Raw genomic sequence first — 15,738 nt, 5'->3', positions numbered from 1 at the left:
AAGACCTCCACCAGCAAAAGGTTTATAACTCACTGAAGTCTGAGATGATGGCTAACAATCTTGAAAAATAAAGTATTATTCAATTAAAAACATTTATCATTATTGTAATTAGTACAATTTTAAAATTTTGTTAATGTACAACGTTCCAATATACTGAGTCACTTTATCTGTAAATGTGTATATACATATATATATATACACACACATAGACACACACACACAAATTCCAAGCATGTGTGTATCTCTACATCTTTTCTCTTCTTGCTCTTTGATGTCTATATTGCCATGTTTCACATAAGCTGAAATATAGGCTTTTTTATTACGGTACAATGCCCAAAATATATGTCAATTAGGTGAATATTATTATTTTGTTCTTTAATACATTGAATTATCAATACCTTCTTTCAGCTTCAAAATGTACACACAGAAAGAACAATCTGGTTTTTGACAGTCAATGAAGTATAAACCTTACATGCACAGGATTAATTCTTGCTTTTTTCTTCTAATGGCTCCAGATTTCATGGAAGTCCCCACCACAAGCTAGTGTCATGACTTTAGAGACCAGAGTGTGAAACTGCAGACCTCCTTTTTGTCAACATGTCCACCTCTTCTTCACAAAGGAAGCATTTGCCTTTAACGGGTCCCAATTCCATCAAATTCACGTCTTTTCAAATTACCTCACTCTCATGATATAAAAATCAGCTAAAATGTAATTTCATGCTCTCCTGTACCCCACTCCAGTTAGATACAATTTCCACCTGAATATGTGTGAACAAGCTATCCCATTATAACACTGTATTTCAATAAATGGCCACTTTCTCTCTAAGGGTGTCATGTGCAAGATCATAATTGGCTCCCACAAGCTTTTCTTATGGGCTGAATTTCCTGCCACCACCAATGGCTTCAGGTTTAGCAGTGACTTGCCACCTGCTGTCCCACTTCATATACCCTTTCTTCCAAATCCCTGCCTTGCTCTATTTTGAAAATTGTTTGACAGACTCAAGTTACACACTCAAAGCGTTCTCTATAATATCAAGAATATTTCAGGATTTGATGGTTATTATTGCATTAATTCTGAACTCTTCCATGGCAAACATTAGAAATACTTCAATCACACATGTAATATAATGCAGCTATATGATACTTCATTGAAGTTATTATTATAAATTGTACTGACATTGACGAAAGTGCTTACCAACACTTGTTTACCATTTCACGGCAATATATTCATAAAGGCATATATCCCTCTGAGAGGGATGAGTGAATTACCAAATGAACATTATACAAATACATACAACTGACATATTTCTCATAATATTAGGGGACTTTATATTCCTTAGCCAGGCAAAGCTGAGCCTGGACACACTGGAGTCACGGATCAGGATCAGAAAGGGACTTACAGTTGGGAAACTCAGAGTGAGTACTGAACTGGTATTCCAGATGAACCAGTTGGGATTATTTAAAATAGCTAAAAGAATATGAAAGATGGAAGAAAGGGTGTTCAGAAAGACAAATGTGCTCACCAGGAGAAGAATGGTTTTGGTAGCTCTGGCCTCAGGAGCAGATGGAGAGAAGAGGTGGGTTCTGTGAATGTGTTGGACCCTCTGCTTGTGTCTATACAGGATGAAGACCATGGAGCCACTTGCCCACAGCATGAGCACAAAACATACAAAATCAGGGGATGTTATCAATACAGCATATAACCAGTCCCTTATGTTATCATGACGAACAGCAAAACAGTACCCAAAACATTTTATATTGGTGATATTTTTGTAGTTCAAACTGCTAGACATATACATAAGAAAAACCACATTTATTAACATTTGCAGGACCCAGCACAGAAAAATTAAAAGAACAATGTACTTGGGAGCTTTATGTTTAAGCTTTGCCCACCTGGAGTTCATAGGGCTGATGGTGATGGCTTGGATGATGCTCAGAAGGCAGGTGGTGCCAATGGACACACCCCTGCCCACTCCACGTACATAGAGGAAAAATTTGCATCCAAAATCACTGAAGTGATGATACCACCCAAAGGATGCCAAGGTATAGGAGAGTCCACTAGAAAACAGAACTGAAAAGTTGGCCACAATCAGGTTGTTGATAATCAAATTGATGAGCCTCAGCCTGTACCCAGTGAAGTAAAGGAAGAGAAAATGATAAAGAAGAGAGAAATTCCCCAAAACTCCGATTACAGTGTGTAGTAAGAAGACCATTCCTACTGCCAAATCACTGGTGGCCATGCTGTGTGTTCTCAAGGACTGATCTTTGTCTTCTGAACTGGAGGACCCTGCATTGGAATATGAGGCATAAGCCACAGGTATCATGTTAGCTGTAACCTAAATATTCTCCATTTACCTATAGTCCAAGTGAAACAATGAGTTACAGTTTTTCTGTCATTTAGTGTCTTCTAAGGGTTGAATGTGCTATCATTAAGGAGCAATTTTTAAATATAAGTCATTACTATAAATTCCATACATGCCATGTCTTCTGTATCCCTCACTAGTTCACAGTGCCAGCAAGATCAGGATGGCCACAGACACATTCAGTAGGTTTTATTCCAGGAAGGAAAGTAGAATTTCATGAGTCATCGGAAATACGGGATAGAAAAGTCAGATGCCTGATAAACAATATACAGTATAATCAAAATTATTACTAATTTCAGGTCATATAAATATTTAAATCTAGGTTAAATGTGGTATTTGTCTTTCACCACCTGGCTTATTTCACTTAGCACAATGCTCTCCACTTCCATCCATGTTGTTACAAAGGGTAGGAGCTCCTTCTTTCTTTCTGCTACGTAGTATTTCATCGTGTAAATGTACCGAGGGTTTGGATCCATTCATTTACTGAGGGGCACTTAGGTTGCTTACAGCACTTGGCTACAATGGGGAGAAAGGGACAACAGGTTTTCAGGAGCAACTATAAAGGCACATGTACAAAACCATGGAGGTGTGGGGCGGTGGAATCAGGGAAGGAGGTGGACATGGCTAGGGTAGGAGGCACTGGAGGAGGGGGAAAGCAGACAACTGCGCTTGAACAACAATAAAATAAAATAAATAAAAATGTTAAAAGCTCAGCTAAATAAAGTAACTAGCAGTAAGGCTACAAACAAAATAACAGGTAACAGAAAAACCTATATATTATATAAAACACTTTTTCTGTATTGATATTGTACAATACTTAACAACTAAATAATCTTGATGAGAAAAAGGCAGAAATATCACAAGGTACATCTGAGCCTGATGTGATGACTGAAATTTATAAAGTTATATTTTTCCTATTCTGTTTTCCTAACTTTAAAAAAAAAGTGTCTTCATAATCAGTAGAGACAGAATCATTAAATCTATTAAGCCCTGTGTACACCCAGAGATAGAGAAAAAGTCTATACCTCACCAAATGCTCTCACACATTCCTTCCACACAGGTCAGATCATTCCTACCAACTGAAACACATGGAGCTATTGTATTACAGTGCCCCTCAAGAATCCTGCTCATCATGCCTGTGATTCCTGTAAACTCCAATGAATAGAGACTCACTGCAGAATGCCAGAGCTTAGGCACAATAAGAATCAGGGTGCCTTATCGCGGGATAAAACACAACCATGACTGTGAGTACCACACTACATCACATCAGTAGCCACGAGCTCAGTTCAAGCCTCAAGAATTCCTCACCCTGCCCCTCTGGCTTTGGTGCTCACAGAAGGTACCTTTGTTCAGTATGTTCCCTTACCTGGACTTCTGATGTAGCACGTTCCCTTAATAGTCTCTACCTCCCAAATTGATGAAAAGAGAACCCAGTGACTTCTTCCCGCTGCCTGGATGCTCTATCATCACGAAGTCAGCACTGTTAGGAGCTGGGAGAGGCAGCCAGACCCTGAGATATGGGCTGTGATTCAGTGACCTCACCTCCCCTCTGAGCTGCAATTATCACTTTACAGGTAGCAGCACTTGCCCTGACAGGCTTGGGAGCTGAGAGTATTGCTCTAAACTTTCTTCCCAGTTGGAATTACTGGGAAGACCCAGTTGTTCCCTGGACTTACCAGGAACAACTCCAAGTTTTCACCAGTGTCTCTTAGGAGACTCTGGGAGTGTTTGTGACAGGCTTTTTCTTTCCATGATCTCAGGAGCAGACAGGGTCTCCCTGGGGACACACATCAGGAAGTGCTGGCATCTGATGCCTGAGGGAGAAGAGCAAGACTGCGTGTTTCAGGGGACATTCTGCTTCACTGGGAAGTTCTACCCAAAGTGAGTTCTTTTGTGATGCACCATCATCTGCATATGGAGCAAAGAAATAAACTGAGGCAAATATCTTACAAAGACTTAAAAACATGGACAAGTACAAGGAAAAATATGTACATTAGATAACACAACAGTCATTGGTTCAAGTCAATGTCATGTCATATGGAAACTTTAAGAGAAAATATACATTATCCATATTGATCCCCAATAGAAAACAGAAGCAGACACAGAACAATATCTACACAAGAAAGACAGAAGGGCCTAAAAAAACCCTCTCACATACAGCACCACAATCACAGAGGTTAACAGGCAGATTCTTCCATTCTTGTAACCATTTCAGAAGCCAGTGCCACTTGCACACATAGATGCAAATGTGTCCATCTACACTGAGATACACACGTGTACAATAAATCATGTACTCACAAAATTTGAACTGCACAGTCACAAACAATGCACACACTGAGGACATGAAAATTCACACATACATACACATAAATATTCACACTCGCCTAAAACCACACTCACTCTTTTGCATAAAATCAGGGTCACCATGCAAGTGTGTATTTCCATAACATGACCTGCTACAGAAGAATTTTTCTATCTCCAGAATTCTGGATGCCTGAAAAGGAGTGGGGATATTTCTTACTCTTTTGTCTCTCTTTTTTTTAAAGATCGTATTTGTTTCTTTCCAGAGAGGGGGAAAGGGAAAGAAAGGAGAGGGAGGGAAACATCAATGTGTGGTTGCCTCTTGCACACCCCAAACTGGGGACTTAGCCTGCAACCCAGGCATGTGCCCTGACTGGGATTCGAACCGGTGACTCTGTGGTTCACAGGCCCAGGCTCAACCCACTGAGCTACACCACCTAGAGCCTTCTTACTCTTTATAGTCCTTTTAACCCTGCCACAGTCACAGAAATTAATATTTATATAATGCACAGCATGTGAAATATGCTGTGAGCATTGAACCTTCAGGTCATGACATATGCTGGGAACCTGAGAGTTTGGAAGACAGTTACAGTGTGTGGGTATCTCATAGTCCAAAGTAAGACTAGGCCACGAGGAAGAGAAGACATAAGGATAAAAGTGCGGGACAGGGAGTCAGGGACAATCAGCGACAGAGAATGCAGGGAAAGGAAGAGCAGAGACAAAGGCCGAAGGTTTTTAATGTTGGTTCAGTATTAAAGTGCAATGCTGCGGGTGTCAATGCAAGTGGACAGAATGTCCAGAGAGTTAAGGTGGAAAGATACTAGGATCAGGAGAGATCATAGTGCAGAGAGTCATAGAAACTAAAGTTCAATGGGGATGGGAAGTTAATGGGCTAGTGAGGAAACGTCAATTGTATGGTGGGTTTAAAAAACATGATGTGGATTAGATTCCACATATGCGTAAAATCATATGTTATTTGAATGAACAAACTGAACAAGCCAAACAGAGTCACACTCATAGATGTAGAGCAGATGACAGCTAGTGAGGGTATTGGGGGTGAAGGGATTGAGCATAAAAGAAAAAGGACTCATGGCCATGGACAACTGTGTGGTGATGGCTAGGGGAGGGGAGTTTAGGGGAGTGCATCGTAACCTAAAAATACAATAAAGATTAAACTGAAAAAATGAAATTGTTGCAATTTAGAAAAAAAAGAACATGGTGTGGAAAGTAGGAATTCAGATGGGGTAGAAAGATCTCAGTAGAAGACAATGGTCCAAGTCAGATAGAGTGTTGGAAAAGGAGATGGAACTGGGAAAAATAAGGAGCATGGCCAAGAAGGCAAAACAGGCACAAAACAATGAGAGCTGAAGGGGACAGTGGGCATGAGTGAGCCCAGGAGCAAGGGCATGAAAGTATACAATGGGTGTAATGTGTGCAAGGTATGGTTTGTATCCCTGGTGGTGATGATAATGCCAACAAATTAAGGGCTAAAGACCAAAGGCACAGGCCAAGGGATGACATACTGGGATGGGGAATAGGTCGAAGGCAAGAGGAAGAAGCCCAAGAGTGATGGTCTTTGAAGAAGAGACAAAAGCTGAAGAAGGTTAGACTGAGGTCCTTAGAGTAGTGGTCATGGAAGGTTGGATATCAAAAAGGTCAAAAAGGGGAGATGAAGGGTATAATATGAAGTGAAGGGGTTGGATGGAGATCAAGGAGCTGGTGGAATTCTGGTGGGTGTCTGAAGGCCACAGGGTAAACAGATGAGGATATAACAGGGGGACTAGAGAGAGAGGGAGAGGATGGATGGATCTGGGGTGATAGAGGTGGCAGAGGGCACACTGCAGGCCACAACACAGATCCTTCATTAATTCTTTTTCTCATTTATGATCAAATCACAATACTCAGCCATGGTCAATGTTTTAATAGAAATACATTAGACAAGTGGCATAAATTGGAGGTGTACAAGATGTTGATTTGACACATCTATATGTTGTGATAGGATTACCACTGTAGTGATAACACCTCTATTACAACAGTATCATCTTTGTTGTGCTCGGAATAATTGCAATGCAGACTCTTAGCAAGTTTCATGCTGATAACACAATGGTATAGTCAATATTCACCATAGTGTACATTAGATCCTCAGGACGTATTTGTCTACAAGTTGCAAGCTCAGGCCCTGGAACCACCTCTCTCCTCTTCTGCCATGCCCCACTCCTGGTAAACAGCCTTTTGCTTGCTGTTATTATGAGTTGGTTCTCTCAGAGTCAGCATAAAAATGGCATCAGACAGGAACTGTCCTTCTCTCACTTACCACAATGACCTCAAGGTTCATCTATGATGTCCCAAATGACAGAATTTCCTTCTTTCTCATGAGTGAATATAATCTGTTATGTATGTCACATCTTCTTTATCTATTAACCCATGGACAGAGACTTACATTGTTTTTGTAATGGACTACTGTAAATAAAGCGGCCATGGGCATGCTTCATTTCCTGTGGTTTCTAAGTGGGGCTCAGGACAAAAATCTTGCTCAGAATATATGCCTGTGCTTACCCTTTAAATTGAACTGGCAGTAAAGGAGAGAGCAGTTACAACTGGTTGTGAGCAACACTCAGCAGTATTTCCCCTTTTCTTTTCGGGTACTGTGCACAGGCTCAAACACAGAGGGTCTGACAGGAAAAGCTGTTGACTAGTATCCAGTGTTCAGAGTTGGAAGGTGGTGGCACCCCATCCCACTGAAAGGCCTGCTTATGTACTGAAACACTTGGGTGCCACAAAGACTTTTATGCCCCAAGCCTGACATGATGAAAGTGTCTTTCTTTATTGTGGGATTTTAAAAATATAACACTTTATTTCAACAACAGTGTGGTCTTCTGATCTTACATTCATAAACTTTATCATCAAAAACACCAGGACAAAACTAAAAATTTTCAGGACAGCACCCTTAATTCTTTCACATAGACGACCATCCCAAGGGTTAAACCGTGAAATAGGTTTGATACATCGATGAGTTAAAAATTATATTTTTATCATACCAGAATTATTGTTCTCACAACACTGTAGGCAAACCTCCAGCTACAAACATGGCGTGAACTGGGTGGTTATGTTATGTTATTTGGTGCGGGACTTTTGCAGTTAAAATTAATGGTACTGATCAGATGAACTTGAAATAGGCAGATTTTCCTCGATTATCTGGTGGAACTCCCATATTGCAAGAGCAGAAATAAGGCATTTAGATAGGATAAATGAAGACAGATTCAAAACATGATGGATTTGTCCTGGCTGGTGTGGCTCAGTGGATTGAGCCTGGGCCTGTGAACCAAAGGGTCACCAGTTTGAATCCCAGTCAGGGCACATACCTGGGTTGCTGGACAGGTCCCCAGTAGGGGGCGTGTGAGAGGCAACCACACATTGATGTTTCTCTTCCTCTCTTTGTCCCTCCCTTCCTCTCTGTCTAAAATAAATAAATAAAATCTTCAAAAAACTACATGACAGATTTTACATGTTATTTGGCTTTGGGATATGGCTCATGGGATGGGGGTGGGTGCATGAAGAAACTATAAGAAGGAAATAGGGACTTCCGGCAAGATGGAGGAATAGGTGGACGTACCGTACCTCCTCGTACAACTAAGATTAGAAAACCAATAATTTACAACAATAATTTTCTATCAGAATAACACCCAGATCCGGCAGAGGATTTATCTGAATGGAAGTCGGGCAGCCAAGAAGTTGAAGTAGACGCGTTCATCTGGACTGGTAGGAGAAGACGAGCCGGCGGGCGCGGGGCTGGCTCGGGTCGGCAGGGTGCGGAGGTCGGGGGAAGGTTTGGCGAGAAATTGGCGCAAAAGCCATGGGGCATGTAAGAAGGCAGCGGTGATCCCTGAGTACGCAAGCTGCGGCTGGCAGACCCAGAGGGGCAGCGATTGTGGACCAGGGCAGAACTCGCAGCCCGGAAGCCCAGACAAGGGTCTGAGTCCAGGGGAACGGAACTACCGCCATTGTTTTCCCCTGCCCCGCTCCCGCTCCTGCCCCGCCCCCACATATAACATCACAATCTAGCGACCGGGGTGCCCAGCCCCGGTGAGCACCTAAGGCTCCGCCCCCCACCGTAACCAGAGCAACCAGACCGGAAAAAAAAAAAAGGAGAGACAGGGGAAAAAAAAAAAAGAAACCATGTTTTCAATAGAGCAGATCAGTCCCCCAGGACTCATCCTTCTGAGCGACCAAGAATTAGCCAATCTATCAGATGCACAGTTCAAAACACTGGTGATCAGAAAGCTCACGGAACTGGTGGATTTTGGATGAAATTTAGATGAAAGAATGCAGATTACCATAAAACAGATGCAGGAAGACACGCGGAGGAGAGCCAATAGTGAAAGGAAGGAATATGAGTCTCAAAACAATACAGTGGACCAGAAGGAAGATAGAATCAACCAAGCAGGAAAGCATGATGAAATAAGAATTCAAAAAATTGAGGAAAAGATTAAGAGCATCCAAGACACCTTTAAACGTTCCAATATCCGAATTATAGGGGTACCAGAATCGGAAGGGGAAAAGCAACAGATTGAGCACGTATTTGAACAAATAATAAACGAGAACTTCCCCAATCTGGCAAAGGGAACAGTCTTTCAAGAAATCCAAGAAGCTCAGAGAACCCCAAAGAAGTTGGACCCAAGAAGAAACACACCAAGGCACATCATAATTACATTAGCCAAGGTAAAAACGAAGGAGAGAATTCTAGAAGCAGCAAGAGGTAAGGGGACAGTCACCTACAAAGGAGTTCCCATCAGACTGTCAGCTGATTTCTCCAAAGAGACCTTACAGGCAAGAAGGGGCTGGAAAGAAATATTCCAAGTCATGAAAGACAAGGACCTACATCCCAGATTGCTCTATCCAGCAAAGCTCTCATTTAGAATGGAAGGGCAGATAAAGTGCTTCTCAGATAAGGTCAAGTTAAAGGAGTTCATCGTCACCAAGCCCTTATTTTATGAAATGCTAAAGGGACTTATCTAAGAAAAGAAGATAAAGAAAAGGCATGTATAGTAAAAGGACAGCAAACTCACAAATATCAACAACCACACCTAAAGCAAAACCAAAAGAAACGAAGTAAACAATTAGAACAGGAACAGAACCACAGAAATGGAGGGCACATGGAGGGTTAGCAGCAGGGGGGTGGGAGGAGGAGAGAGAGGGAAAAGGTATAGAGAATAAGTAGCATAGAATGTAGGTTGAAAATAGATAGGGGGAGGGGAAGAATAGTACGGGAAATGTAGAAACTAAAGAACTCATAAGTATGACACATGGACATGTACTAAAGGGGGAAATGTGGGTGGGAGGGGGGTACAGGGTGGAGGGGAGAGAAGGGGGGAAATGGGACAACTGTAATAGCATAATCAATAAAATATATTAAAAAAAAATAAGAAGGAAATAAATCCTAGCCAAATTTCAAAAATCCTGGAAGTTGGTTCTTTTTTTCTTTGATTGTTGTTCAAGTACAGTTCTCTCAATTTTCACCCCAGTTTCAAGAAAAACTCCAGGCTGGCAGACGTAGTCTTGTGATATCATAATCAGAAGACTCCATCAAGACACCCAGATTTCCAGCATAAGAAATATAAGAAAATGCATGTTGCATTCGGCTACTAAATTTGTGGTAATTTGATACATCAGTAAAACTAAAGTAATACACATGAGAACAAATTTAAGAGCAAAATATTTAAACAAAATAAAATCAAAGTTTTCATGAATTACCCATGACCGCTACAATTCTCACCTCCAGATGTAACAATTTTCATCCCTGAGGTATATGGTATGGTATTTCTAATGCAGTCTGAAATGGATCTGAAGTAGGATTATACACAAACGAACAGACACACAAAATCTAACATATTCTGCTCTTGACTCACTGTCTGAGGGGTAGAGAAGTGAAGGTTTTCAAGTTACATAAACCTGGCATTTCAGGAGGAAGAGAAGACACACATATGACCAGCAAATCAGTGCTTACGCGAGAGGTATTTTCCTTTATTTTGTTTTATTTTATTTATTTCATTTTATTTTATTTTTCCTTTTCTCTAGGCTTGTTGCTCATTATCTTGAAAAAACACATTTGGCAAATACATCTCTTTTTATGGCATCACCACAGCCCTTCTGTTACGGCTTGAACTGTGCTCCTTCAAAATTATCATGTTGAGTCTTACCTCCAGTGCTTCAGAATGTGTCCTTAATGGAAACAGAGTCACTGCACATAGTTAACATGAAACTGTCTGGACTAGGGTGGGTGCCTAATTCAAAGGACTGGTGTTGTTATTAAAGGGAGACTTGGAGGCACACATGCACACAGGAGAACTCCACATAAAGACTGGAGTTACGCTGCCACAAGCCAAGGAAGGAGAGGCCGGGACAGTGTCCTGGAAAAGATTTTTCCCCAGGACCTTCAGAGGGTTTTGCCAGTCTGAGAACTAGCACTGCAATACACACATCAGTAACATAAAATTTAAAGTTCACGTTGTTATGTTACTACTAGTTTAAATTTGTATAATACATAACTCCAATATACTGATTAAGGGATGACAAACAAAACTGGTTGTATATGTGTATAATGTGCACACGCACAGATCACACACAGATATATATACATGTATTTACATATACATATTTCTAGAAACTCACAAGCAGTTGTAGTTACGTGAAATTATAGTTACGTGAGACTGTGTTTTATTCCGACTTTCAATTCTTATTTACTTTGGAAAAATTTACATGTTTCATGTGTGCTAAAATTATGGGTGTCATTTGTGGTACAAGGCTCAACATATATATGAATGAGGTCAAAATCATTCTTCTGTTTCTCAAATTGTTGAATTTTCAAAGTGTACACCAGTTTCACAATGTAAATACAGAGAAAAGTATGTAAAAATCTCTCAGGAAACTGAGAAAATATCCACTTGGCTCCTTCACAATCAATTCAGAAACTCCACATACACATGGATTCCTGATTTCCTTTTAAATGCCTCTCATTGCGCTGCTCCACATTTACTAAAAGTCCTCACCATGAAGCAGTGTCATCACTTTAGAGACAGGAGTATGCACCTGCAGACCAACCTTCTGACCAATATGCCCAGATCATCTTCACAAAAAAGAAAAACATCTGCCTTCTATAGATACTGACTCCATGCAATTCACATCTTTAATCATTGTCACATTCACCTCATGTTGTTAAAATCAGCTAAAATGTAATTTTATGTTCTTTGCTCTACTCTGGTTAGTCTAGCCTTTGTGCCACAAATTATTAACAAGCTCATCACTTCTATTATCATATTTCTGATAAACGACCACCCCCTCTCCAGGGGTATCATATGCAAGATCATAACTGGCTCCCACAAACTATCCTCATGGACTTCAGTTTCCTCCAGCACCAATGGCTTCATCTTCAGGAGTGACCTGTGACAGGCACATTTCCATTTATGTACCTTTCATTACAATTCCATTTCTTGCTCATTTCTAGAAATGTACTGGGATGAACTAAAGTTTACACTTCAGGAGTCCAGATTACTTTAGGACCTGGTGTTTATTATAAATTCTGAACTCCTCCATGGCAAGCACTAGACACACTTCAACCACATAAGTATTTATGTTACAAGAATATTCTACGTAATTACATTTGTAGGAATTATTGTTCCCAGTGAAGATGGTCACCATGTCCCTTGTGCTGTTCCCTGGTAAGACACTCATAAAGGTACTCAAAACTCTGAAAAGGATGAGGGAGTTACTAAATGAACACTGTGCACATTCCTATAATTTACATATTTCTCATAAGTATAATGGATTTTGTATTCCTTATCCAGGCAAACCTGAGTCTGGAGACATGGCTCATGAGCAGGAAGGGACTGACAGCTGGGAAACACAGAGAAAACACTGAATTGAAAATGCAAATAATCCTGCTGGGATTATTAAAAGTAGCTAAAATAATATGAAAGATGCAGGTGAGAATGTTAAAAAAGATAAAGGTGCTCACTAGGAGAATGATGGTTTTGGTAGCTCTGGACCCAGGGGATGACTGGGAGGTGATGTGGGCCCGGGGAATGTGTCGGACCCTCTGCTTGTGTCTGTACAGAATGACGACCATGAAGCTGTTGGCCCAGAGCATGAGCATGGAACATACAACATCAGAAGACACTGTCAATGCTGCATACAATGAATCTGAGAGTTTGTCATGACGAACAGCAGAACAGTGTCCAAAACCTTTTCTGTGTGTGATGTTTTTGTTGCTTAAATTGCTAGACATAAACATTAAATAAGTAACATTTACCAACATTTGCAGGATCCAATACAGAAAAATTGCGGGGACAATGTACTTTGGAGCCTTATGTTTAAACTCTGCCCACCTGGAGTTCATGGGGCTGATGGTGATGGCCTGAAAGATGCTCAAGAGGCAGGTGGTGCCAATAGACACACCCCTGCCCACTGCACAAAAATAGTGAAAAAATTTGCATTCAAAATCACTGAAATGGTTATACAACATAAAATATGTCAATGTAAAGACGATTCCATTAGAGAACAGAACTAAGAAATTGGCAACAATCAGGTTGTTGATAATCAAATCTGTGGGCCTCAGCCTGTAACCAGTGAAATAAAGGAAACCATAATGGTAAAGCAGAGAGAAATTCCCCAAGACTCCAACTGTAGTCTGTGTTAAAATCATCATTCCAGCTACCAAATCCCTGGTGGCCATCCTGTCACTTCTCAGTGACTTAGTTTTGTTCTCTGAGCTAGGGAGAACCCTGCATAAGAAAATGAGACGTAAGCCACATGCATAACATCAGCTAACCCTAACATTCTGCACTTACCAACAGTATGCAGTCTGTTACATACTGACAAAGATTTTCTGCCATTTAGTGGCTCCCAAAGTTGAATCTGTAAGCACTAAAGAACACATTGAAAATACCAATCACTGCTATGAAGTCCACACATTCAAATCTTCTCTATCCCTCACAGATTTGTGAGGCAGACACTGTTGCATATTTTTAAAATAAATGAGGACCACATCAGTAAAAACTTGCATCTAAATTCTCTCACTGGTTAGGGGTAGAGTGGTGATTTGAAGGTGGCTGTGCTTGTAATGACAACAGTGCATTTAATCCATAGTATAACAACATGCTAGTTGGCTGTTATTTGAATAAGTAATGTTATTCAAATAAATGAATTGCTTTTTAAGTTTTCATTTTTAGATTAATGAAAAGTGTCCACTTGCTTGTCCAAATATGTGCTTTGAATAAAGCTTTACAGATCTTCATAGAACGTAGATGCACTGAGTGCAGAATAAACTGCAGGTACCAGCCCCTGACAAGTTGGGTGTGAACGTAGGAATGGTGCAATATTAGGAGGGCAACAGAAAAGCTCATTCACTTCCTTCCAGGAACAGAAGGCGACAAGTGCATGAGTCATGGGAACTACTGGACAGGAGACATGGATGCCTGATAAACAGTGTGTGACACAAGCAAAATTATTACTAATTTCAGACCATATGCATAATGATGTATTTAGACCTAGAGAAGTAAAATATTTAGCACTAAGGCTACAGTTGAGTAAAAATATTACAATACAAAAGACATATGCAAATGGAACATTTAGGTCAAACACCCGTGTATTTTCTAAAACACATACATGTGTTGCATTGGTATTCAAACAGTTGAGGACAGCAAAAATATCAGAAGGTACAATGGAGTCTGAAAATACTGTCTGAAACTTTCAAAGTAACATATTTCTTAAATGCTGCTTTGTAGACATTATGTGGAAAATGTTTCTTCATAATCAAAATAGACACAATTATTAAATCTGTTTAACAAACAATACACCCAGAGTTAGAGAAAACATTTCTATACAGATAATGCGCACAGACCCACGTTCTGCACATGGTCAGAAATAATTCAATAATTACTGAATTATCAATAATTCCTCTAAATTTGAAGGCATGGAGGTATGAAGGGGGGACCTCTAGAAAACTGAAAATGTCTGTGATTTTGTAAAGTTGGCTAAACAGAGATTGACTCCAAAACTCCAGCCCTTAAACACTTAAAAATCAGGGTTCGTTATCGCTGGATTAAATAACCAGCACTGAGAGTGAGGATCACACTACATCACCTCAGGAGCCACCAGGATTGGAGCAGAGCAGCTCTAGGCCCCGTCTCTTTATCAGCTTAGCTCAAGTCCCACAAATTCTTCCCCATACCCTCTGGCTTTGGTGCTGGACCAGGTTCATTCACCCAAGATCCCTTTAAGCAGAATGTTCACTTACCCGGATTCCTAATACAACTCCTTCCCTTACAGTCTCTACCTCTCAGATTGATAAAGGGAAAACTCACTGATGTCTCCCTGCAGCCTGGACTCTGGACTCATTGTGAAGTCAGCACTCTCGGTACATGTAACAGGGAGGCAGCCAGACCCTGAGATATGGGTTGTGATTTGGTGACCTCACCTCCCCTGTGAATGGCAATTATCACTTCACTGGTAGCAGCACTGGCCCTGACAGGCTTGGGAGCTGAGAGTATTGCTCAAAACTTTCTTCCCACTTGGAATTACCAAGAACAACTCCAAGTTTTCACCAGTGTCTCTTAGGAGACTCTGGGAGTGTTTGTGACAGGCTTTTTCTTTCCATGATCTCTGCAGGAGACAGGGTCTCCCTGGGAGTGCTGATGCCAGACCCCTGAGAGACAAGGGCAAGTCTGCTTGTCTCCCTGGACATTGTGCTTCATTGGGAAGTTCTACCCAAAGTGAGTTCTTTTCTAATCCTCATACAAATGTGCTGCACCATCATCTGCATATGGAGCAAAAAAATAAACTGAGTCAAATATCTTAGATTTAAAAAGAGAGACAAGTAACAGGAAAAGCATGTACATTAGATAACACTGCAGTCATTGGTTCAAGTCCATGTCATCTCATATGGAAACTTTAAGAAAATATACAACATCCATATTGACCCCCAATAGGGAACAGAGCAGACACAGAAGATTTCCATAGAAGAAAGACAGAAGGTTCCAAACAAAATTCTTCTCCTATACAGCACCACCAATCACAGAAT

General features: G+C 40.7%; 2 protein-coding genes across 2 annotated transcripts in view; both read right to left on the bottom strand.

Annotated features, from left to right (window-relative positions):
• Positions 1-1,175: 1,175 nt before the first annotated feature.
• LOC114510639 (vomeronasal type-1 receptor 4-like) overlaps positions 1,176-15,738 on the bottom strand; it is a 95,116-nt gene continuing 80,553 nt past the window's right edge. The window contains exons 2-3 of the mRNA XM_036013261.1: positions 1,894-2,287; positions 1,176-1,614 (exon numbers count right to left, since the gene is read on the bottom strand). Of these exons, the coding sequence (XP_035869154.1) occupies positions 1,266-1,614; positions 1,894-2,287 (743 nt within the window). The 3' untranslated portion in view covers positions 1,176-1,265. The remainder of the gene's footprint in view (positions 1,615-1,893; positions 2,288-15,738) is intronic.
• LOC114511147 (vomeronasal type-1 receptor 4-like) lies at positions 10,082-13,526 on the bottom strand. The gene has a single exon (XM_036013260.1). It carries the CDS (start codon positions 13,390-13,392, stop codon positions 12,460-12,462), a length of 933 nt encoding a protein of 310 aa, XP_035869153.1. The 5' UTR covers positions 13,393-13,526; the 3' UTR covers positions 10,082-12,459.

Source organism: Phyllostomus discolor, chromosome 12 (genome assembly GCF_004126475.2).
Source record: "Phyllostomus discolor isolate MPI-MPIP mPhyDis1 chromosome 12, mPhyDis1.pri.v3, whole genome shotgun sequence".
NCBI classification, from domain to species: domain Eukaryota; kingdom Metazoa; phylum Chordata; class Mammalia; order Chiroptera; family Phyllostomidae; genus Phyllostomus; species Phyllostomus discolor.
The sequence above is the reverse complement of the archived record's forward strand: the minus strand, read 5'-3'. Positions and strand labels throughout refer to the sequence as shown.